Source organism: Amblyomma mixtum, chromosome 9 (genome assembly GCF_055824585.1).
Source record: "Amblyomma mixtum isolate Tamu chromosome 9, ASM5582458v1, whole genome shotgun sequence".
In the NCBI taxonomy this organism is placed as follows: domain Eukaryota; kingdom Metazoa; phylum Arthropoda; class Arachnida; order Ixodida; family Ixodidae; genus Amblyomma; species Amblyomma mixtum.
Window position 1 is genome coordinate 78519475 of NC_143020.1, and position 25809 is coordinate 78545283.

Sequence of the window (25809 nt, forward strand, 5' to 3'; positions counted from 1 at the left end):
GAATTGTTCGCGAATGATTTAGAGGTAGCAGAAGAAAGACTAACTGGCACGCTGAGGAGCTACCACTGCCTCACTTAATTTGGCGTAGAAGAGGGAAATGTATATCAGATACCAGCTATTATAGTCGGATACAAATTAAAAAAAAACAGCAGTCGTTAGCACTGTGCATCGGTACGCGGCTTACTCTATTACTCCACTAGCCTGTCAAAAGTGCAAACGAAATCAATTTTATAATGCTTCATTTTATGAAACGAGCCAGGTACAAAAATTCCAGAGCTTATAACATTTTTTCTTACTGTTAACTTCTTGTTTACGGGACAAGAACAGTTTTAACAACGGGACTACCTTTTCGTCGTGGATGAATTCCTTGCGGCCGTCCTGAATGTGGGCGGAGCTTCACTGCGGACTTAAGTTGTGCCCGACTATAAAGACATGTTTCCCAGAGATCACACCGTTCGCTCGAAAAGGCAGCCCCACTACAAGATTACTGCATGACTACGTGGCGCATCTACGTTGGCTTTCGAGCCTGTCAACTTTGGCGCCACAGATACATTTGTCGCGGTTAATTCTGAACATCGTGAATGTCGTCCCGTGAGAAGACATCATGGCATTGCAAGGCCGTACAGTCAATTGGGTCACGTTGTTTATTCATCACACTTATTGGTGTTTACGAAGAAATTGCCGTACGACTAATTGAAAGCAAGATTCCCCTTCACGTATTTCAACACTGCCCCATTTTAAAAAAAAAAACATTTCAAGTCTATCCTTTTTTATAAACAGCAGGCACTAAAAGCGATGTGATAAATACAAAGTGAACTCACCTTCAGTGTTTGGGGCATGAAATGTTTCTAACGGTTAAAAATGTCACAGCTTTGGGCAACAAAAATACGTCGGTACTTTGATGTCTTGAGTAGGAGTGCAGTGTGGAGTGGCGGGCCTTTATTTTTTCATATTTTATCTTTATGATTTTGATACGCGGTGTTTCCTAGTGGTTTTGTAATGCAAAAAAAAAAGATATTTGCCAGGTTCGTACTTCAGAGAAAAATGCTTCCTCTTTCCATTTATTTTTCAGGCAGCAGAGGAGGAGAACCCGGATGCAGATCAGCAGCTGTTAGAATCTGCCACTCTAAAAGCCAATTTTTCAGCAGTCTTACCTTCGGAAACTAGCATGCTCTCCGAGAAAGAAGCGGCTGAGATCGCAACACGACTAGTGTCAGACGAACCCGATACATTTACGGCGGCAGGCGAAGCAGCGTCTCAAAAAACTGTCGCAATAAGAAGCTGTCGCGACAACGAAGTGGGATGGTCATCTTGTAACCCTCAGCATACATCTGTCTTCGGTTCGTCTAAACGGGGCGTCGATAAATTCACAGCGCTCTCGGAACAATATATCACGACAACAGAGACGTGTGAAGAAACATGCTCCGAGAAGGCACAAGAGCCAAATTCATCAGCAGCATCTTCAGTCGCCGATTGCTTGCGCCCAGATGTTAGTGAACTGGTGCCCATTTTCAAACATGATCGCCCAGAACAGGACAGCAGAGGAAGCGTGCCTGAGGAGAACAAGTGCTTACCTGGGGCGAGCAGTACCGAACATAAGGTAGACTCATTACATTCTGACGAATGCACGACTGAATCAAGGGCTTTAGTGGATCCTTCTGAACACACTGATAGCAATGAAGCTAGATTAAAGTTTTTCCGTGGATTGCTAATGAGTCCGCCCGCAGAAAAGTCAAATTTATTACCAGCTTCTTCAGAGGAACATCACTGTTATAACCGTGCCAGCATTCAGGCAGCCGATTCAGAACGTTGTCAGCACGAAACGATTGGTGCCCTATGTGAAGAAGCACCAAAGCGCGTTCGCATAGATGATGCAATACGTTCAGCGGGAAAAATGACACCTATTCCTGCAGGAAAACAGGAAAACATCGATAGGGCACCTCTTAGTCAGCAAGCATCTCACGAAAATAGCATCGCAACTAGTCAGGTGTCCCGAAGCCAACCCAAGAAAATGTCCTCAGGAGGTGATCATAAGAGCCACACTGCAGGTCAGAAATCCGAGCACCAGCACTACAAGCATGAAGTTCGTTACCCGCCATCTGGAGAAAACGTAAGCACAACAAGTGCATGCATAGCAGGAAAAACGTCCAGGAAAGAGCTATCTCCATGTCTTGATAATGAAGTGGCGCACAGTGACCAAAAAACGCTCGAGACCAAACGGAAAGCTTTCCCTTCAAGAGAAAAGCAGAAATCAGAGTGCCAAGACCACGTAGATGGAAGGCTTTTCACTCAGCAGGGGTGTCACGAAAGTAGATTTGAAACTAGTGAACTGATCAGAAAAGACCTCGAGTTTACTTCCATAGTGACAGATGAGCGGAAAAGCTACAGCCAATCCCGGAATTCCGAGCGCCGACTTCACGACCATGAAGCTCGTCACGCTTCAGCTGGAGGAGCCGGAAGCGCGAGTAGACGCATCACAGAGAAATCCTCGGGAAAAGAGCGACCCTCAGGTCGCGAGAGCGAAAGGACCCATTGTAACCAAAACAGGGTCGAGGCCCATCTCAAAGCAATTCCTTCAAATGAACAGCAGAAACCGAGAGAACAGGACCACGTCGATGGCTTACACTTCACTCACCAAGATCAGCGAAGTTCATTTCAAACTAGTGAGCTGTTGAAAAAACAATCCGATTTAGATTCTTTACTCACAGGTGAACGGCGCAACAGCGACTGCCAGATTTCCGGGTATCAGTACCACAAGCATAAAGCTGGTTACCCGCCGTCTGGAGCAAACAGAAGTACAAAGACTCCACGCACAGCGGGAAGCTATTCCAGAAATGAGCGGTCTTTCATTGTCCAATACACAACAGAAGCGCGTTTAAAAGAGGTCCCTTCAAGTGAAAAGCAGGATTCAGAGGATACCAGCGACAAAGATTTCCCAAGTGTGCCCTCGTTGAAAGCTGAACTTGACGGCTCTGATTTCTCGACAGCAACTTCACAACGAACAGTTCATTCAGTTTCTGCAACCTCTACGGCAAGAACCTTCCGGATTTCAGCTGAGGGTTCAGTAGAGGCGGTAGAGGTGAGGACAAAATCTTCTGAAGATTCGCTGCCAAATTACGAGCGCGATCTTCGCTCAAACCAAAAAGGATGTTTTCAAAACACACCGCTCGGATCTCGCCAAAGCAATACAGAGGCTGACACTGCTAAAATAGATCTCTCAAAAGAGGAGGCAGTGCGAGCGAAAACGATGAGCGACGCTGCGTCGGCGCCTACGGCGACCATTACAGAATGCACCCGTGCAAGCAATTTCAGTCAAGATAGCCAAGCGTCCGGAAATAATTTAGAGCCTCCAAAGGGTCCGACTGGTCGATATCAAATCAATTTTAATTGTGCACAACCTTTGAACATGCCACATAGAGAGACGGGCGTCTATGCATCTGTGTATAATGCCCAATCCGAAGGCCTGCCTGCATACGGTTCTGAGAAAAAAAATCTTCAGGACATTAGAGATGATTGATATGAAGAGCTTTTCCCGGAGAAGGGGAGTCAGGTGTGAGCGTCGCGGAATTAATTCTGGAATATATTTAAGAAACCGGTCAGTTAAAGTTGACAAGTGAAATTATAGCACACATTTTATATGTGTAAAGTCGGTGAACGCATATTTTACGGTGACCAGTAACTTTAATTTCTCCGGATATCCCGACTACAGAACGTTGCCAAATATTGAGAAAGATTTTCTCTTGCTTGCGAACAGAAAAGTAGCGAAATAAATACGCCATTGAGGGCTGCATGAGCATACCCATTCTACGGCTTCACGCATAATAATCTGCGGGTAGTTATTGTCCTTCTGGTGGAGCACATGAAAAATTTCAGTAAAGAAACTGCTGCGCATTGAGTGCACAGCACCGTTTCCCTAACTTCGTTAGGAAGAAAGCTCGCACAAAGGGTTGTGGTACATTCGGTAGGCTTTGCTTTTTTAATCAATGAGTTTTGTTTGATGAAAGGACAATGTGGACAATGTTCAAGAAAGAGAAGCTTTTGTGCCCTGCTAGTCTTCGCATCTGTTTTTCAGTCACCTAATTTTAAGTGTGTGCATTACATTGCGTACATCTAGGCCCTGGCACCGTTTTTGAGCACGACACAATTTGCGAGTGTCATTGGCGAAGAAAAAAATTTTGTATGTTGTAGCCAAGGTATGCCCCAGCATTCTTGCATTTTTGTCATTATTTTTTGTTTTTGGCTTTGCCAGACTTTTGCAACATACCGAAAATAAAGCGAAAAAATACGCAAAAAATCGTTTTTTTCCACGGTGCACGTAAGACTGCTTCTTTGCCACGTTTACAAAATAACATGAGCGAAATCATCGGCATAAGTCGCCGCGTTTTAGAAATCTGCATGGGAAGCGTGTCTTCAAGAGAGCCCTCTCTCATTTGCTTCCCTCCGCTGAGCTCAACATGTCTTTAACATAAAAAAGCTGGAATCTTTATATAGGAACAGTCAAGCGCTCAGCTACATATGTTTCCTTTGACAGACTGCAGCGACAGTTAATGCGAGCGCCTATGTTGTGCGCTGTATTTCCACGCATGCTTACAGTGCATCACCAAGGTGAAATACAAGTTGCTGATTGGAATGCAGATGTCTCTGATACAAAAACGCTAAATATAACAACAAGCGCACTTTGATGGTCTCCCATTGCTCTCAATACGGCTGGTTTTTTACTCAATCCAGACATACTAACCAGTGCTCTCAACGACAGACAGGAAACGACAGCACCTTCACTTGACTTGAAATTGAATTTTCCTGTGGGATGGAAGTTTTTATACCCTAAATCATTTATTATTCCCGCGCAGCTAGTGCCTCCTTTGAGCTGCCGTCATTGCATCACATATAAAATGGAATGACAGAATGTGAGTGACCGGAGGAAAAAATGTGACATGAAAACATGAGTAAACCTCATCAAAAGTCGACATCATGAGCTCGACTGTACCTAGCATGAAAGATGTCTGGAAGACAAATTCAGAAATGCAATTTAAGAGAGAGAGAGAGAAACTGCTGGAGGCTATAAAATTTGGATCCTACTTCTAGTGGGATTGAATGAAACGTTGAAAAGACACGCAGATACAGCTAAAATCAGCGAAAGTTGTAAGAACTTACTGAAATTAAGGTTCCATGAGACATCCCGTATTTACTCGATTATAACCCGAGCCTTTTTTTCCGAAAAAGTTCACCGAAAAATGACATGATCCTTTGAACCAGGTATGAAAAGGAGCATACTGCAGCAACACCCTAATGTAATCGGCATCAAAAAAAGATTGCTTGATATTTCTCTGGCTTCGTTGTTGTCGATATCGGTCAAACTCAGTTCTTTTAGAAATCGACAGTTCGAAAATTTGCTCTGAAGTGACGGGTGCGTTCTGTCGCCATTTTAGTCTCAAACATTGGCTGCGCTTGGTCACGTGTTCAGTTGGCTGCAGAAATGGTCCACGCTGGCTCGCGCCTCGCGTTGTCCTCCCTGGTGCAGCTCTATTTAGCCGCGCATCGGTATTAGAAACTTTAAGCAGAGCGGGCCAGCGGCCCGCGGAGCGGAGTGGCCGAGAGGGGACGCTGCTGCGCATGCGCGTAACGCTCAGACGGCCAGCACGTTTTCGCAGTTTACGGCACTGCACGCACACCCGGTCGTCCGGTCATCCTAGCGGAGAGCACCCAGCGAGAGAGTGAGCGGGGCTTCGGCTTGACCATCAAAGTGCCTTAAGTTTTTTTTTTTTTTTTCAACCACGCATACTCACTATTACATTATAAAGACCACTAATGTTAAAGACTACGCTAGAAACACAAATAATGTCTTTATTCAGCAATTTTAGCGTAATAAAAGCAAGCGTCAATCATATTCGTTTCAGCTTAGACCCGTTTTTCACAAATAGGTGCGGCAGCATAGCGCTCCGCTCTACTACGCGCGTTCGGGCGTTTTAGACGCTATGCTAAAACTCTGTACTCGCGCTATGTTCCGCTGGCGCTCCGTTGGGGGGCTCCCAGCTGAGCAAAACGTAAATCGGCTCAGCTAAAAGTCTCTACTGTTATTCACTTATTGGATTCCGACTCCATAATGCAAACTTCACGTGCGCTCTACGCCTTCAGATTGCAGGCTTCTGTTTTGATAAGGCAACAGATGATATAAGCGCTTTAAACACTAGGCCACAGCTTCTATCATGACACAACTGACGACGTTCTGGCAGACACGCAGCACGGCAACAGCAGGCTGCAGCGTGACTTCACGCTTGATATGCAAGCTTGACTTTTGCTTGCATAACCATGCTTAGCTGGGTTAAGCCGCAGCCGTTTTTTGTTCTCAAAATATGAAGAAAAGAACGTCAAAAGCGACTGATTCCCAAAGAATCCTCAGAAAATGAGACCTGATGATCACTCTGATTCAATCCCATCATCCCCACTAGGCTAAACTAAAAAGTTGAAGTTGGAGCAACGCAGGCTGCCTTCCCCATTGCCCCGGAACCGTCTGCTCCAATTTCCAAAAGATACTTGGCTTGCCGCCTCATTCCGTAGTAGTTGGGCAAAGCTATAGATATCTCATTAAGGTATGGGCTTCGGTTAGTTAGAAAACCACGTTTGACTTAATTGAAGTGCGCAGAAAGACACGGGTGCGTGATCACGACAGAGAAGCTCTCATCTCGGCGGCTGCCATCAAGGAAGGCAAAAAAATGGCTGTGGCTCAACTTGGTTAAGCCGGAAATCGCGAAAGCAATACCCATGGCTACGCCCTCGCTCACATGATAGTCGTTTTGTTGTGGTGCTTGTGTGAAACTCATTGTATACCTTGGTGCTGCTGTGGTGATCACTTGGCTAATCTACGTAGCTCGCACGTTCTCGCCGAGCCACATACTGGGCACGTCGCTTAGCGAGTCTTGTTTCACGCTCTTCATCTGTCTCTGTAGCTCGCCGCTCTCTTTTACGCGCATTACGACGAGCCTCCCTAGTGGTAGGCGGCATCGCCGCGAAGCAATGTTAAGGCGCTGGTGGTTGGCACAGCTGCTGCTTTCTAGCGACGTGAGTCGAGCCTAAATCTCTTCAGCGTAACGCCACAATCGCGCTCCTAGCGGAGAGCGCAGGAGTTAGGCGCCCGTCGTCGTTGCCGCCGCGATCTGCTCCGGCGGCGGCGCGCGCCGTTGCTCAAAAGCGCGCTTCGATCGCGGAAGCCACGCCGTGGTGGCACCGCCGCGGCTTGCGACGGCGCGAGTCGGTCGCCCTTCTCTTCGGCGTCACGTCACAAAGCACCTGTTGCGCTCCTAGCGGAGAGCGCAGGCGTTAGGCGCCGGTGGTGGTGGCACCGCCGCGCCACGGCAAAGGCTGAAAGTGCAAGTAGTAAAGCTTTCGCTTTAAAAGTAATCTCTCGGACATTGGTTTGGTTTGGTTTATGGGGTTTAACGTCCCAAAGCGACTCAGGCTATGAGAGACGCTGTAGTGAAGGGCTCCGGAAATTTCGACCACCTGGGGTTCTTTAACGTGCACTGACATCGCACAGTACACGGGCCTCTAGAATTTCTCCTCCAAAGAAATTCTAGCCGCCGCGGCCGGGCTCGAACCCGCGTCTTTTGGGTCCGCAGCCGAGCACCATAACCACTGAGCCACCGCGGCGGCTCTCGGACATTTCAGCCTAGAAACACGCGTGAAGAAATTTTATTCATGTGGTTGCGTGCCGCCAACGAAACCAGACTTTTTTTTCCCCCAGTAGTGAAAAAAAGGCCCCTTTCGTTGGCGTCACGCAGCCGCGACTTCTTTGCTTACCGATGGGCGGAAGATACACATACGGAGCAAGGATATTCGTAGTGAGCTGGTGCTAAGAAGTAGAGGTAGGATTTAGAAGGCCTTGGTGGCATGAAGTTAAAATAACAAACTAAACAAAATGCAGAGACCAGAGCTTCACATACACGCTTACCAGCGAGAACGCGTAAATAAAGCGGCTGCCTTAATGGGAAACGTGTTTGTCGTTAGGTTCTGAATAAAGCACTCGACCAATTTTCATGTGGCCTGGCAGATGTGAACCCTTGCTGCAGTCAGCTGCGTAACGACTACAGCTTTCCCGGCCAAACTCATCGGTGCTCCGGCTGTTGATCAGGTGAGCAAAATAGGCGACTTCTGACAACGTGGTGCTGAAGGTGCGATGTGTACCGTGACGGCTGTAATCGGGGAAAAAAAGGGCTGCGACGCGTAACATCGAGTCCCTAATCGGGAGAAGAAAGGTGGCGGGGAACGCTAGAAAAATGCAAGTGCATGATTTTTTCCCACTGGGCAACGCCCCTTTGCTTGAAGTGAGCTTGAAGCTTGAAGTGAGCTAGGAAATCAAGCTGGGAAGGGCAGTCGTGTTTCCGGGTGTTTAGCCCATACTAGAAAAGGAGAGCGGCTATTTTGCTTTGCCCGGGACAGCGTGCGCAGAAAAAAAGTGGGAATCGCAGGTCAAACGAGATGGCTGGAAACGAAGTTCCGAAGTATGGGAGATAAGGCATGCTAAATGCATGCATTCGAGAACAATAACGAATAACTTCAACTTTGCATCCTGATAATTACAGAAATTTTAGAAGCCGTCAAAGGCGACTTCTCGTACTTGATTTCATTACGAACAAGCTGTCTGAGTGGCAGTCTTTGTCAAATATGCAAATGCAGCTCGAAATGAGTAATCTTGCTTGTTGGAAAAATAATGAAATATGTCCAGGTCAACAGATAACACTAGAGTATGCCATTCCCGATGTGTGAACGTAGCGACAGTTCGCAAGGCGTCGAGTTCCTCGGCAGATTAGCGGCGAGAGATGATATACTTTAGCGTGATTAACTCATATTCGCTGTTCAAACAATCTATAGTACCACGCTGCCCTGGAAGGACACCAAATTCGCTCAATTTCATGGGGTATGTGTAGGTTTTTCTTCAAAACGGCTCGCCGCCGCGGTGTGCTTAATGCTGCCGGACAGTAATTTGAGACCCAATATGGCGCTGTCGTGAGCGGTGTTTTCGCCCTTAAAGCAACGCTGGTCATGAAGCACCCTAGAAGAATGAATGGATGAATAAGGCTAGATGAATAAGGCCGCGCCATCTAGTGACAACTGAAAGCACTTCACTCGACATTTGTAAACCAGCGTCAAAAGCCTATTTTTTTTTTTGGCATAAAAAGCACACTTCGAAAAAGCGTAGTCATATTAAGTAGAACGAGGAGATTAAAAAAAATGGCTTATGTTAAACAATGCGAGATGTGTTTTTTACCATGGCTGTGCTGTAATGAGGTACAAAGTTGGGTTTTTAATGCGCTCCAAAGACACGCCACATAAAAAGACGCACCATTCAATATAAGCAGTTGTGTCCCCAATGTCGAATCAAGGAGTCTGCATGAGATCTTTAAGATACGAGTTATAAATGAATTAGACTACGAAACGTCTCTTCAGCTTGTGTTATGTTATTTTATCCGGCCAAATAAAACTACACATAATCGTTTCACCGAAGCAAGACCGCCCGAGATTATCAGCGCAAGACATGTCTATTCATGCCCGGTATAATATCATGACGTGTTTTGGTGAGTTTTCATCCGCACGAAGGCGCTGTTGTCGGCACGAGGCACTTCGCTGCCGCCTGCCTTTTTGCTAGCTCTATGACAGCTTTTGCTCGGGCAGCTATGCGATAGCAGGGACATCAGTTCCGCCCCTTCAGCGACTGTCGGCGCGCACGCATCCGCTCGGTGCTAGTCTCCCGTCGGAGGGCAGAATCGGTGTTTGACCTTCGTTCTCGGGCGCTATCAGCGCGGCCACAAGGCGTGATATCGCTGTGTGTGGTCGCCTAGCAACTTTTTGGATGGCTTCCATGAGGCGGTGTATGCACGGGTTCAGCTCAGCTTGACAAGGCTAAACGAAGCTCGAAAGTATTTTTTTTTTTGCGCTGCACTCGCTGGATTCCCTTCAATCGCAGGGTGTGTTTCTGCAGTCAAGGTACGTTTCAGTTCCTTCTATGTCAAGTGGAACGCTAATATAGCTCAATTTCAGCCTTCATGGCGCAATAAGTTCGTAAAGTTGTGCATGGCGGGCATTTGCTGTGGGCACGCTAGAATTTTCCTCATTTTGCACTTTTGTTTAAAGCGAAGGCTGAGAATGTAGAAAAGTTAACTTTGTTGCGTTCGTTTTAAAAATCAAGCGGTTTTAAATAATGGTTCCTTTCAAATTTCCATACTAATTCTTCAAAAGTGCAGTCGGCAACAATGTAATCATTTCCTAAAGGAAAAAATCTTAATCTTATTCACCTCGGATTCTCGGGCCTTTCTTTGCCATTTTATTCCGTCACATGATGATGTTGTTCTATAGATGGCGTCGTGAAATCCAGGAGTAATTGCGACAATGCACCACAGCCCGCAGGCTTGACGTAAACGCTCCAGCGAGTAGCTTGGACGGAGCGCTAGTTGCTGGTTTTGAGACCATGCGGCGGGGTATGTTTGTAGGGGCTGGCGATGGTGGGCGGTAGACTCGGGCTCACCGGCAAGAAATCATCGGCGATGTCAGTCCAAATAGTGCGATCGAGCGTTTGTGTTATTTCGACGGGCAGCGGCATGCGCCGTCTTTCTTGCCCTCACGTATCATTTTCTCACCCATCATGTCGAAATGTGCATGCTGAGTATCCGGGGCAGTAAATAGTGATTGTGTACATAATGTGCGTAAACTCGCATTTTCCGCAAAGATCACGCTGTATGTGCGCTGCTACCGAGAAGTGTTGATACGTGCGATTTTCTTGTGAATCCAGCTGTTGTAGCCCTAAGCCAATTATGGGAAATTAGGTGGGAGCTTCAACTGCCTTATAGTATGAAAATAAATCGTGCTCGTTACTTACTACGAATGTTTTAAATATCCGAATGCACTGAACAAAATATTTTAAATATGCGCAGGCACTGGACAAAATAAAAAGCTGGACGACATAGAAGAGAGCACAACGTTTGGGACATACATTCAGGCACAGAAAAAAAAAACTTACTAATGAGGCGGCTTAGCCTAGCGCTGAAAGCATTTAAGAAGCCCGATCGCTCTCGGGAATACTTTGAGACGACACGGAGGCAAACAGTTTTTAAGACTCATCGAAGGGAAAGCTTTTTGTCGACCAAACCAGTATCTTGCTTTGCCCGTGTTTAACGCTCAGTGATGTCTGGTGGTCATTGCGTTTTTTTCTTATCGACAGGATATCATCTGTGGGTTTCTTGGCGGCGGCGAGACCATTTTATGCGCGCTGCAGCATGAAAACGCCGAGCATGTAAAGAATGGCTGTGAGGCCGTTCATTGTCTTGAGTGCTCTTCAAAATGCATCTTAGCCTATAAATCTAGCTCTTACATATAAAGATATACACGTTCTACGTTGTGCCTGCTACATTCTCGATTCTATTGGAGCTTTGTGTAATAACAGACGCGAAAGTTCTTACCCTAAGGCGATAGCGTTTATCTTCCCGTTCGACCGGAAACCTGGCGTTTCTCATAGTTGTTGCAGGAAAAGTGTGTGTGGCGGAGAGGCTGGTGATATCAAAGTGAAGAAATTTCGCTTAAAGAAAAACTGCATAATGACGTGCTGGGATCCTACATCTCTCCCTTGGTTCACAATCCGGGGCATGGCAACTCTACAAAACACTCTCAAGGAAAATTTGAGTGTCCCCCAAAGCATTTTCTGTTTGTCCGTAGTTCTCCAAATATTCTTTCCGAAAACAATCTAACTTCTTCACCAAGTCTTCGAGCAACGACTATCTTCATTGAATTAACACAGTAAAACGACAGTAAAATAGTGGTCTAACTGGGTTGATTTTTTAAGCACTGCGCGATATAGCGGCTACATGTTAACGCGTGGCGCACGCACCCTATCACATGAGCGTCCATTCAGTTGCTGTCGTATTCAAGCGTTCACTATGTTTCACTGTGCTTTAACTTACCAGCAAAGTTACATCACGGCGTGTGCGCACCAGACAATGACACCGGCCGCTACCAACAGCTTTTAAGTATATTATGATATAATCATCACTAACCTGACTACTCCCCATGCAGGGCAAATGTCTCTCCCATGTATCTCCGATTAACCCTGTCTTTTGCAAGCTGCGGCCACCATATTCCCGCAAACTTAATCTCATCCGCCCATCTAACATTCTGCAGCCCCCTGCTACGCTTAAATACACCCCGTCCCCTTTAAGGACCCGCGGTTATCTTGCCTTCGCATTACATGTCCAGCCCAAGCCCATTTCTTCACCTTGATTGGGACTAGGATGTCATTAACCCGTGTTTGTTCCCTCTCCCACTCCGCCCGCTTACAGACTCTTAGCGTTACAGCTGTCATTTTTCTTTCCATAGCTCGCTGCGTTCTCCTCAACTTAAGTCGAACCTTCTTTTCGTTAACCTTACTGTTTTTGCCCTATAGGTGAGCGTCGGTATGATACACCTGCTGTAAACTTTTCTCTTGAGGGATATTGGTACAATGCCATTCATGATCTGACAGAACCTGCCATATGCTCTACACCTCATTCTGTTTCTGCTCGTTATTTTCCTCTCATGATGCAAATCGGCGGCCACTACCTGTCTTAAGTAGACGTATTCACTTGCCACTTCCACCACATCGCCATCAATTTTGAACTGTTGTTCTTTTCGATAATTTTGAACATTACCTTGGTTTTCTGCATGTTAAATTTAGGACCTACTGTTCTGCTCTGCCTGTCCACCTCACTGATCATGCTTTGCAGCTAATCTCCTGAATAACTTAGCAAGGCAATGTCATAAGCGAATCACAAATTGCTTAGGTGTTCTATATTAACTCTTATCCCTAACTCTTTCCAATCGAGGCCTTGGAACATGTCCTGTAAACAGGTGGTGATTATACTGCGGTATTATAATATACTGCGGGCCAGATAATGAAAATAATACGCTTACCGGTTACCTCCACTGCGCAGTAATGTCGATGTCGATGAGGATTAACATTTCTTGATTAACGTCATGTTACCGCTTTTGACCTGCAGTTCTACTAAGCACCAATGGGAGCCGATGTGGACTACCGAGATTTGCCGGGAGGCACTCGGAAAGTGCGATTCGCCGACGAGCTCCCGCGTCGTGTGATGTGTTCAACGTGCGGCATGCTTTCGATGGAAATGTACCAGGACGAGCAAGGACATGCGTTTTGCAACGTATGCGTTGCTATGCAAAGTCCGGCCGCTGTGATATTCTGCAGGTACGAGGACAGGGACGTCCCCTTGGATCAGGTGTGCCTTCTTTGCTGGTTCTTGCGAAGGCGGAAGGAGCTGCTTAGAAATCTTTGCTCTTCAGCAATTTCTGTGCTTGAGGCCCAGTGTGCTACCAGTCCTTTTTTATCTTTTTATTGCTGCTATGTATATTCTATGAACATGTGCATGGGCCCCGCCGAGGTGGCTCAGTGGTTACGGCGCTCGGCTGCTGACCCGAAAGACGCGGGTTCAATCCCGAGCGCGGCGGCCGAATTTCGATGAAGGCGAAATTCCAGAGGCCCGTGTGCTATGCGATGTCAGTGCACATTAAAGAACCCCAGGTGGGCGAAATTTCCGGAGCCCTTCACTACGGCATCCCTCATAGCCTGAGTTGCTTCGGGACGTTAAACCCCAATAAACCAAACCGAACCTGTGCATGGGCATCGATGCACTTAATTTCTTCATAACTCATACCGGTGGTCAGATGTTCAAGGTGTGTGTCTAGTGCAAAAGTGGTCAGAGGGAGCGGTGTCCTAATGGTTCGAGCACCCACCTCGCATGCGGAAGGCGCGGAGTTCGATCCCCAGTGCCACCGGGTACCCACTGTTGATGCAATGGGTGCAAACTTTCCCCTGTCCGGGGCTCGGCTTCTTTGGAGTGGTGCTGGGCCTCTCAAGACCCATTGGGAAAGGGGTCTTTACCTCATATTGAGTCAAAGAAAAAAATCTTCTTACATTGAACTCTTTGGCCATAGGTGTCCTTGCGCCACAAAAATTCATTACCATCAGAAAAACAGCTCAATGAACCGATGAGACTTCCCCTAAGTTGTTTGTTATGTACTTTGGCATCTTACTCCTGAGACAACTCCTATTTTCTTTGGCCAAACAATTCATGCGCAATGCATTTTGTGTTCTTCGTTGTGCTAAATTATTGAAATGAAACCCATGCGCCCCAACACATGAACGGTGGTTGGAGTCCTTACTCGAGAGGCACAACTATTGGCTGTTGGCTTTCGTGATCTGTTATGTTTCTGTTTCTAGTATTGCGAATTTGAACTTTACCACATACTTTCGGAACCTAGCAATGTTTTTCAAGAGAAAAATGTGATTTATTTATCCGTTTTCAGCTCCACGAAGCATTCGATATTATCCAAATTATAAAAGACCAAGTGGTGTTCTGCCCTAACGAGGAGCTTGGCTGCACGGCTTACTCTCCTTTACGGACAATAGAGGTAACCATTCTTTAATATACGGCGCCATTTTTTGACGTCGTCGCGATGCGAGCCGTGTATTTTATTCTTTATTCTACTATGCACTTGCACGCTATATATACAACCATTAATCTTACTCTTCATCTATGTTAGCCTACCATCGTTCTCGCTGGTCCACATTGCACAGCAGCATGTAAATGGACAGGGTGCTGCAAGGCTATCCGAAATGCATTTGATTAATCAGATCACGAAGTTTTTGTATTTTTGTTACAGAAGAACATATTCTTTTTGCGTTCAGTACAGTACCGGTTAAAAATTGCACTTTTTTTTTCACCTTCACTCGCCAATTCTAACATGTTTGAATTCAGTGACTGTAATTTCTGATCAGCTTCGACAATATGGAAATCATATGGTACGCTCTGCTCAGGGAGAAATTCGGATAAAATAAACGTAGAATGTAGCCGCATGGCTGTGCTTGCGTGGGTTCTGAGAGCTCATTTGTTTTCTATTGCTAATCTAGTACACACAAGTGGTTCTTTGTAACGAGTGGAACTAACAGCATTCGACTTTGAGCTGTCTATCAAATCGCTCCTGCATACCATCGTAGCAGGCCTTGTTAGTTTAGCTGCTAGAGAGATTGCCCGGGGTATGCGTTGGCTCCGGACTCTGTTGTACCCTGGTCAAAACGTACAATGTTCTCGCTGTCATAAAGTTTCCTTGAAAGCTGTATAGCTTTCCTTTTTGGATGTTTTTGCGGTGCCCAGGTGGTTGTTATTGTGGAATTAGTTGCTCATTATAAAGACTAAAATGACTAATGCTATAAATGTGGATGCTGCGTGGCTTCTGTTTTATAAACGGAATATTGCACACCCCCGGAAAGAAGTCGAAATGCATCTTCCTTACCAGTGTGTGATTTGCATAAATGGCTAGAGGAATATCATAGCCACGTTAATTTAAGGGAATGTATATATACCACCCACGATTATGAACACCCAAATGACGCCGTCAAAAGCGTCTTTTTTGTTATAAATATTTACTAGGCTGTTTTCGAGCAGCTGTGGTTAGCATTACTATAAGATTAACCACTTGAACTGCTAGATTCTGAAGCGAGTGTCTTCCTGTTTTGGTAGGAGTCCACCAGAACCGCCGAACTTTGCACGTAAAATGAAACTGTTTTCATGTTACTCGAACTGTTTTCATGAATGATCATAGGAAGCCTGGCATTGAATTGGTCTCCTTAAGTCCGGTGCCCTAACACACAGCCTTTAGAGAGGAGCCATCATTTCTTCAGCTGCCCCATTAAACCCAAAACACAATTTTTTTTTTGGCGAACCCGTAACGCTTCACACTGCCTGCCAGCACTTACATGCATGCGCTTTCGCACGCTGGCGAAGCCATATGTGGCGTGCATCTGCTCAAGGGACCAAATAGATAGCGCTTTACAAGCAATGTTATCAGCTGAAAGCGCGCCCATGATGGCTCAGAATTTCCTCTCGCGTTTAGCGGCACCGAAACGGTGGACAACAGCAGTTCTTAAGCGTGCTGTGGAATAATTATAACGCCAAAGGTTGCCTACGTCAGCACCACTTTATTAAGTTGTTGGCATTTTTAAAAGAATAACAACAATTCGTGACGATTAGACATACTACGCTAAGGCTTCGTATTTCAGGCAGGCCATCGGTAGGACGGGATAAGGCTAACTAGAGGAGACTGAGTAAATTACTTATCAATCGAACATGGGAGAAGCTGAGCGGTGAAATATGTATGAGGTCGTTTGCAGGATGTACATTTTTCAATCATGACTATAATATTTCCTTCCAGGATCACTTCCTCAAGTGCGAAAAGACAAAACTATTATGCAGACAATGTCAACACCACATAAAAGGAGTCAACTGGAAGCAGCATAGCATCAAGTGTCCTCGTAAAATTGTGCAATGCTGCTACTGTGTAACCGCGTTCCCACAAATAGATCTTCAGGTACGTTTGTATCGTTGTCTACTCAGTTCAGACAGGTTGAGCAGGCTTGCATCGGTTTATAACGGCTCGTCATTTGTACGGTTCTCTCCAGTAATTCATAAAAAAAACACAAAGTAGATGCCCATAACCTTGTTTTGCTTCAGGCTTGATAGGTAGCCTTGGCGTCTTTTTTAATTTCCGCTGCACTGATTATTTATCGCATACATGCTTGAAAAACCGCACGTCCGCGATACTCCGCAGAAATAATTAATGTCTTCGCTATATTCTGATTTATCAAAACGTTTCTTTTATTACCTCCTACATGACAAGCCACTCAAGCACGAATCTCTAATCAAGCTTGACCTCCGGGAGGATCTAGATAGCTATTCACTGAATGGTTAGTAAGGAAGATAATAAAGTGTATATGTATTTATCGCTCTACTTCCCCAGGAATAAAAACATCGGCACTGCGTGTCATTTGGTGGTATCTATCCTGTCGAATCAAAGAGCGAATAAGCAACAAATCTTCATGTTTATGATATCTCCCATGCTATCCTGTTTCTTCGTTACCGCTGGTTTATTCGCAATCTAACTAAAGAAATATGCAATTGTCATCTGGATCATACGGTACTGATACTTAGGCTGTTGGAGTGGCAGAAATTAGAAGCTACCTTCCTCCAACATACTGACACTCAGAAAGCCGGGCTGAATCCTGCATGCGACGATATTCCTATCTGCTGGAAACTTCCGTTAGGGGAAATTTGTCCTGCAATATCGCGCCGGTTGTACAAGCAGGGCGTATATTGATAAAAAGTGGTCAGAGTCTTTAATTTTCTTAAGTATGCTCTCACCAGCAGTCTCTCCTTGATTCAGGCCGTCGCGGTGGCTCAGTGGTTATGGTGCTCGGCTGTTGACCCGAAAGACGCGAGTTCGAACCCAGCCGCGGCGATAGAATTTCGATGGAGGCGAAATTCTTGAGGCCCGTGTATTCTGCTATGTCAGTGCGCGTTAAAGAACCCCAGGTGGTCGAAATTTCCAGAGCCCTTCACTACGGCGTCTCTCATAGCCTGAGTCGCTTTGGGACGTTAAACCCCCTAAAACCGAAATCATCTTCTTGATTCAGAACAGAACTCGAGAATCCTTACTGTAATTTTTGGCAGTCATCGTGGTGCAAACATTGGTCTGTAGTTTGGGCGTGGAGATGGTGCCTCGGGTGGAAGCAAAATCCGTGAACGCACGTCTGCTATGAAATGTACGTTGATGAGCCCCAGGTGTTCGATGTTATTCTGGAACCCTTCTCTGCAGTGTCTGTCATTGCGCATGTGCAGCTTTGAAGCAACTAAATCCCATATACCAATAGTGATAGTTGAGAGCGTGACTTGCAGTCCTTCTAGAGAAAATGAAATTCCTATGGTGCAGACCTCAAAATACAGCCTAAAGTATATCGGCGTACTTGAGGACCATAAGCGTTATGTGAGGAAGTATGTCGGATTTCGCGAGTTAACATCCTTGTGGCGCGGAATTTTCAGATGCACGAGGCAGTATGTGCTGAGAATCCATACGCCGTGAGACCGGAAAGCCGACAGCAGTCTTACTCAAGCAGCTCACCAGTGGTGACACCGCCCCACCCGAAAAAAAGTGTTTCTGTTGACGTAAGTATGCGAGCTATGCTTTCATGTTGTTCTTGGCATGAGCTACCGAAACAAAATTCCTTGTGTGTGCACTGTAGGACCACTTTTTGTGGCGCGAAGTGCACTTTGATAGCATCTATCACACGGAACATACCCGGAAAACTTCAGGAGCAATACATGAGAATTATGGCTTGCTTTGAGCTCTTTGTCTAATATGTACCCTCAAGTTTATTTCGACTTCCCACATCTATAAACTGCACACCGCTAAAGTAGGAACTGATTGATGCATCAAATATTATGAAAATATGCTTATCCACCTCTTAGAAATTACCGCCCTGTCTTCACTTCCAGTAATAACCACAGTTTCCATACGATCACAGGCACAACTGATTTGCACAGTGCGCTGAGGAAATTTTCCATGCGGTTCACTGACTTCTCGATAACGGAATCAATGCAGTTCATTCCGGAAAGAGCAACCATGTGGCTGGAGAAAGGTTCTTCAGGGGAGCTTTTCACTTATGCGTTGCTAAAGTGTTACAGTTATGTTAAATAACAATAACAAGTCCACACTCTCGGTCTTACGCTTTAAAGGTTTCGTATTTATTTTACCGTTAGCTCGCATTCTAGAAGACATCCAAATGCAGAGCACGTGTTGGTAAACCGAGAAGCGCGTTTTTTGGTTGCGAATCTGCTATTCCTGCTTAACATTTCCCGAACGCCTATGCGAAGCGACACGAATAGTGTCGCGAAACGATGTCCAAGGCATACCAACCCAATCTCTTAATGAAGTATTTCATTTTCTTCGTATTTCTGTACCATGGATGACGGTCGTAAACTGAAGTTTTGCGTTCCGCGTTCTAATGCTCCCGAAGGTTTTCCTGCACCGCATTGGCTCGTTGCGGCATTTTTAACCGCTATAGATAAATACCATGTACCCGAGCATTCCAAGAATGCAGAAAACAAGCGGATCTTAATGAAGTAAGGCTTGGTGAAGTAACGGTTCTGCCGTTTTTGCCTAATTCTCGCTGCGAACCCGAAGGTGTTTACCACGCCTGCGAGGGCAGCTGAAAACTTAATGGATGGCTGTAAAACAATAATTGCGCGGCGTTAACCAAGTACATTCGTAATATTAATTGCTGCAAATTTCAACGCATTTGTGGTTCAGGTGTCACTAAGAATAAATTTTTTTGTGCGCGGTGGCATCTTAGAACCCAATGAGTCATATATTTGAACTGTTTTTTAACGTGAGTGGACAAGATTTCACTCCGTTCGTTCCAATTTTCATTTTTTTTTCTTTTCTTTTCGGCACGTCTCGGCGCAGCTCACAGCCGCAGCAGCATCTAGTCCTGTAAGGACTCAGCTGGAGAGATCGCCAAGGTGTATCCAGAAAGCAATGCTTTGTTTTTGCTGCCTTCTCTTCTTCTCCTTTGCCTGCTTTGCGTTCGCTATGCGGATAGCAAGGAGGGCAACATATGCATTGTGGAGCGTATTCAAATTGTTTTTTTTTTGTGCCGTTTTCCCGCTCGTATTTTTGTCACGGAATCCCTCGAATGAAGCAGTGTGTCGTGATCGCCAAGCCCGTGGCTTTTACTAGTTCTTCTTCAGTGAAAGACTTTTTAGCTACAGTGAAGAACACTTTCCACCTTTGCAGTTAGCTCACTCGACAGAAGTGCGTGATACTAAGCGCTAGAGATAAAAATAAAACAGGCCCATTGACTGTATAGTTTAAGTCGAAGTTTGCGCATCGGAAATGCAAGACACCACTGGTGAAACGGAGGCTTCACGGCTACGTGCTGCAACAAGCATTGCGAACTTGTTTTTAATTCGCACTCTCTCTGTGCCGAGGAAACTGAGTACACCGGTGTTTTAAAATTTTGCAAATAAAGTTTGAAATTGCTGTTCTGATGACGTTGTGAAAATGCGCTTTGTATTCATCATGACACCCGATCAAAATTGCTTTCCTTCTTATCTGTCTATTAATCAGTCACTAAATCACTTTTTCTGAAAATTGAGCTTGCAGCAGCGTCTTAGTTTTTAAGGTTGCATACTCAAATATCAAGCCCAAATTGTGCAAAAACAAGCACGAATAGTCTGTTTTTAGCAGAAGTATGCAGTCGGCGCCGCGGGCCACACTGTGCATCACGGCGCGTCTTTTGAATGGTCAAGAGGTTGTGACGACACATTGAGGACAGGAGAAGCTGCTGATATGGATCCGGCGCTGCGTTGAATGCAGATCGCAGCTTTCAGTGGTGTTGTAGAAGCGAATATGGCGACTAGTTTTCGCTGACCTCCAAACAAAAGGATACTGCAGTTTGTTCTTTCCAAGTATCACCTGATACCAAAAACGGCGGATAAAAAAATTCTATGCCTAGCACAAGCATACGCCAGCGCGAAAGACGCGTATGCATCCCACCTTTAAGAGGCGTTAGCCGAGTAATATGACGTTCTGCAAGCTCAAATTGACTTCTGAACTATGTAATGTGCATACAGTATCATTTGAGCTCTCGCTGGCCAATCTAGCCTTGCTTACTTAATCTGCTCTTGATGGCAACCCAACCATCTAAAAGGAAACTGCAATAAACTCTGACATAATTCTATATTAATCATATTTGAAGCCACCTCTTTTTGACTCATTCAAAAGCGAAGCCAACAGAGTTAGTGCTTTCTGAAACTTCCGCTATTCTTCAAAGTAAAACATTCTCGCTACCTGATTTTACCCGAAAAAAAAAATGTTCCATTTCATTTTCGTGGTCGCAATAGGACACCAACGACGTTCTTTTTATCACTCCGAGTGCCGTTCCACAGGCACCGAGTCGAGACGCATTGCAAGAGGCTCAAAACCAGTCCTTTGTGCTCTTTTGCTGGCATGCCAGCGTCTTGAATGTCAGGTTAGTAAAGGTCGTGACGATGACTGGTCTCAATACTTTCGGTAGGTATAACATTCTCACCAACAAATAGGCAGGCTCTAAATCATTAGTAGACGGGCATACTTTCTGATCAGAAGTGGCTATATCAGAAACTACTAAATGTACACACTACTATCGAGTTCAATACGTCACTGTCATCAGTTTTTAAATAAAAACGGTCTCATATGTCTTTAAAGGCTGTTGATGATGGCTTACCGCGCGTCCCACTCTTACTAGGAGTCACAAAAACATCACGTTTGTGTACGAGCGAAAGAGGACAAAGCCATACACAGCAACATTTTCATTGATGGTGCGCATGTCTGAGTGTTCTGTTTCACAAAATAGCACTGGTGTCCCAGAGTTCTTCAACGAGTTTCGGTGCCCGCCATTGTCTTGCACAAAACAAAATACGATGCACCTCAAGGTGCGGGTGCAAAGTAGTCGCGATTCATGTAGAAGAGTTAGATTTGGGACTTCAGTGCATTTTGCTGTTCCTGGACACTGTCGTATAGAACAACGATTAAAAAAGCCTCTACAACGCGCGAAAAGCTAACCAACGCGGCGAGACATGGTGTGCTGCAGATATCACCTGGTTTTACATGCACGCATATAAGCAGCTTAATCCAACGTTCGTCTCCAGGAGGATGGTATCAGATTCTCGGTGAATAACATTTCTGTGTTGACGGTCGGGCAGACGGACCATGCTCGGTTAATTCCCCTTTTTTATTTAACGGCACTATCAATTTGTCTTATGATTCTCATTTTTTTTAATATATTTTATAGTGCTACACTTCTAACCTTGAGTCACCTCTCTGCTGTTGAACCGCCAAGCTTCCAATACCTCTTTGCTAGCATCAACCGCAGATTCACTCACATGGTCATTATCTATGAACCCTAGGGCCACAGGAAAATTGACTGCCTTCATCTACACCCGGATAAATACCACCACATTCGAGTATGAATTGTTCAATTTTTCTTTCTACAGATGTCCCACGCGCAGCACATGCGTCATCTTCTTGGTTAAGTTTCTTTTTGTAGCTGCGTGTTCTGAGGCACACTGATCTGGCTTCAAAGAGTTATCAAAGAACGATTCTTTCCTGATCTGCCCTTTTCCGATTTCGATATAATTCTACACACAGCTTTTTTTCCTCTGAATTAATCCAGTTATTACCTTACGCTTTTCTTTACTTATCGTTTAAAGCTATATTTCCGTGCTTGTGTCCTGCATACTTATTGGTTAGCTTCCTAGTCCTTTTCCGCCACTACGAGTCGATGATCTTTCTATAGAAGTATTTAAAAATCTTAGCTGCCCACATGTTGTCAACCAGTTTCCCGAGGCGTTCTCCATAACATAATTTACTCCGAGGTTCCCGTGCTTCGAACGACACCCACCGCACATCCTTTTCTACTGCCTGGTGTCTGGCTTTGTCGCGGGCACCTGGTGCTAATCTTCCAACAGCTCTCTGGTTTACTTCTAATCTCGACTGAACTTCTGCCCTTAAGCACAGAACCGCATTCCCGAAAGTAAGGCTCGGCACTGGTGTCCTTTTCCAAATATTTAGCTACTTCTTATTTGTTGTACCCCATAATGCCCCGTGTTTTATTATCACATCATTTCTTTGCCCTTTTACCCCAACAGATGTTCGTTGCTTTTCTGTTTACATGTGTCCTTCGTTTACTCATTACCCCGGGATATTCGTAATCGGCCGGACTGGGTATTTCATGTTCTTGCATTGTACGCACGTGATCAGTTGAACCATTGAAAATCATCACACCGGACAATTTTGTCGTCATGGCTCCCTGTCGCGCATCCTGATATATCTTGCCGCCAATAAAATCCAAATTAATGCACTGAAGTTACACTAACCATAATTTACCCAAGTTGCACTAATACATACATAGTAAGTATGGATAAGGTTTTCAAAAAAAGCTTTTTCAGCCTGCCACAACCGATCTCTGGTCATATGAACAAGCAGTGCCCTTTGCGTGCCTAAGGTGTTACACACACGGTCTGATTTTGTCCACTTTCGAAGTGTTCAGTTCATTTATCTCAGACGTTTGAACTATTCTGGGTTGGTTACTTAGACAAGAGGCTGTTTAACTAAAGCTTTACTGGACCAAGACACGAGGTTTACTGCAGCAGTTTGCGTGTGCAGTGCAAGAATCACAAAACCAACCAGCTAGTATACATACATATAGCATAGAAAAACAAAGGCGTGCCACTTGCCATCAAATTACAAATGGCTACGTAAACAAAATGTGTACACTATTCTGAACAATAAGGGCGGTTAGTTTAAGCTCTCGCCTAGCCTGATGTGGCCTTTAATCCCACTGATGAGAAACTGAAGAATGCATATGGTTTGTTTTTGTGATGCTCTTTAAAAATAGACACAAGGTGTTTACATTATCAATCAGGTGATACAGAAATGCGCGCAATATAACCAATCCCCTACACAAAGGCTACATAGATTACGAAAAGGCATTAGACTAAGTCCAAACCTCAGCAGTCATGCAGGCGCTACTGAATGGGGGCGTAGAACAGCCTTATGTGAAAATACTGAAACATCTAACGGCTGCAAAGCCACCATAGAGTTGTATAAGGACAGCATTAAAATTCTAATAAGGAACGGTACCACGCAGGAAGACATGACCTCTCCTATGCTCTTCACCGCCTATTTGCAGTCGGTACTCAGAAACCTAGATTGGCAACAGTTGAGGTTAAGAGTTATTGAATACCTTCTGATGACATTGCCCTGTTAAGTCACCCAGGGGATGTGCAGTCAACAAAACATAGTCAATGGTTTTGGCAGGCAAAGCAGAACAGTGGGTCTAAAAATAACCTGCCGAAAACTAAAGTAATGTTCAGCTGTCTCGGAAGCGATCATCAGTTTACGACTGCTAGCGAGGGGCTGGAAGTAGTAGGAAATGCGTCTTCCTACTACAGGTAGTTACCGCATATCCGGACCACAGGATTCCAATAACCAGAAGATCAGTGCGGAGCGAATTTGGCATGTACTGTCGGATTATGAATCAAAGTTTAATATTATTCCTCAGCAGATAAGCTTATAACAGTTGAATCTTACCAATACTCACGTATGGGGCAGAAACGTACAGGCTAAAAAAACGGGTTGGACTTAATTTGATGCCACCGGAGCGAGCTATTGAAAATATGTGTAACGTTAAGCGATAGGAAGGGAGCAGTGGATCAGGCAACAAACGCACGTTAACGACATCCTGGTCAAAATCAAATAGAAATAATGGGCTTGATCAGGGCATGGAATGCGAAGGCAAGATAACCGATAGTCACTAAGGGCAGCGGAATGGATTCCAAGAGAAGGAAAGCGTAGCAGGCGACGGAGAAAATTACGTGGGAGGATCAGATTAAGTTTGGGAGATGAGGTGACCAGGGCATGTGCAGCACACGTTAATTGGATAGGTATGGGAGAGGCGTTTGCCCTGCGGGAGTCTCAGTCACGCTACTGCTGAGGATGATTGGACTATGCGATCTCCCCTTTTTCATGTCTAAAAGACATTACTGGTTGATTACGCATCGGTAAAGGAAATTTGGCTGTAATCTGTAGTTACCTAAATACTCGCACAATATAAAGAACCATATTTCTAGGCTATCATCGGTGTCGCATCGAAGTGCTCTTAAGCAGAGTTTTTTATCAGCTGAAATTTGAGGGGCGTAAACTGGCGCGGGCACAGGCTGAAATCTGCAAGGTGGTGTTTACGATTGAGTGTACAGCTACACAGGCGTGTGAAAAATGTGTGATTCAAAACGGGGCCCGTATTTGCTGCATACGAAATTCGTTGGTGAAATTATTAATCATCGTGTCATAGTATTAAACCAAGGAAACAACCGCATCTCCTTCGCAACGTCTTTAAACAAGTTTTTGTGTCGTTGAAATGTAATAGTTAGGATTGAACATGTACTTTCTTGAAATAATATTATTTAGGGGCCGGCTATAAAGATTTGGCACATAGGAAACGCTTCCGAAAACTTCGTTATATTCCTGTTGTGCTTGTTCGATCTCAAAAGTCCTACGAATATTACTCCTGCGCTTTGAGTGATGTGGCTGCTAAATGCGCTATGCCAACGAACTCATTTTAAACATAGAATGGAGCGATTACTAGCAAAGTGTTTTTATTATTCACATCTTTGCGTGCAAAGACGGGTACACTTGTTTTCAGATTCTGTAAAATGTTATCACACTTGGTTCAAAACTGTTAAAGGTCCCAAGCTGTTCCTTTACAGAGTTTCACTAGCTCCCTGATTTTCTTTTTCTTTCCAGGAGCTCGTGGATGATCAGGATTCTAGCCCTACGTCGGACCACGCTGAAGACGGAGCTCTGAAGATCTGGAGTCCTAATATTCCACGCTTCTTAAGGAGTATATTCGGATGCCTGAATATCTTTAAAAACAACACTGGCGCGGCATCTCTGCACACTAATACATTTATTCGTTCTTTTGCAGTTCCCTTTCTAGGTTTTGTGCTTTCTGCACTCTATATAAAACGCCGCAAACGTTAACGTGTACAGGTCTTTGTTAAGTTATTCTTCAGAATAAAGGCGCTTCTTGCCCTTGTATGGTTTTCTAGCCAAAATTAAACCATTTCAATGTTTCAGCCATGTGCTGTGCAATTACTTTCTTGCTTCTTCAAACATTTATCTTCCCATATGTGCTACGTCGCTGGCTAGCATTACGTTTGCATGGCGTAAGTTGAATATGTTCACATAAGAAACCGAAAATCTCCAAAAGTGCCGTCAAGAAACCATCAGAAACTCAAAGATGTCTGATCCCAAGACGTCTGATCTAACTTTGGGGGCCAGTGGTTCACATCGTCAACTGGCAAATTTTTCAAATTTGTGAGCTTTTTTTTAAAG

At 44.9% G+C, this 25809-nt stretch overlaps 2 protein-coding genes across 6 annotated transcripts in view; both read left to right on the forward strand.

The window, feature by feature from the left end:
* The window catches only part of LOC149329819 (uncharacterized), a 79544-nt gene extending 75237 nt beyond the window's left edge, over positions 1–4307 (forward strand). For all 3 annotated transcript variants that reach the window (XM_089560507.1, XM_089560508.1, XM_089560509.1), the window contains one exon: positions 1073–4307. In XM_089560507.1, the coding sequence (XP_089416633.1) occupies positions 1073–3517 (2445 nt within the window). In that variant the 3' untranslated portion in view covers positions 3518–4307. The remainder of the gene's footprint in view (positions 1–1072) is intronic.
* Positions 4308–9582: 5275 nt separating this feature from the next.
* On the forward strand, positions 9583–25510 carry LOC149329820 (TNF receptor-associated factor 6-like). Of its 3 annotated transcripts, none has more exons than XM_089560521.1 (6): positions 9585–9981; positions 13020–13259; positions 14347–14451; positions 16252–16407; positions 17916–18038; positions 19339–22857. In XM_089560521.1, the coding sequence occupies exons 2-6, from the start codon at positions 13035–13037 to the stop codon at positions 19609–19611; spliced, it is 882 nt and encodes a 293-aa protein (XP_089416647.1). In that variant the 5' UTR covers positions 9585–9981; positions 13020–13034; the 3' UTR covers positions 19612–22857. The 3 variants fall into 3 exon arrangements, with proteins under 3 accessions (XP_089416649.1, XP_089416647.1, XP_089416648.1); XM_089560522.1 differs by lacking the exon at positions 19339–22857 and adding an exon at positions 25219–25510 and having other exon boundaries at positions 9586–9981; XM_089560523.1 differs by lacking the exon at positions 14347–14451 and having other exon boundaries at positions 9583–9981.
* Positions 25511–25809: the final 299 nt, after the last annotated feature.

Bases quoted from the DNA above. Each gene is read 5' to 3' on its own strand.
- LOC149329820 (XM_089560521.1), top strand. From the start codon at position 13,035: ATGGGAGCCGATGTGGACTACCGAGATTTGCCGGGAGGCACTCGGAAA. The intron at 13,260-14,346 runs GTGTGCCTTCTT...ATCCGTTTTCAG, and splicing joins GGGACGTCCCCTTGGATCAG to CTCCACGAAGCATTCGATAT. The intron at 18,039-19,338 runs GTAAGTATGCGA...GTCTCGGCGCAG, and splicing joins AAAAAAGTGTTTCTGTTGAC to CTCACAGCCGCAGCAGCATC.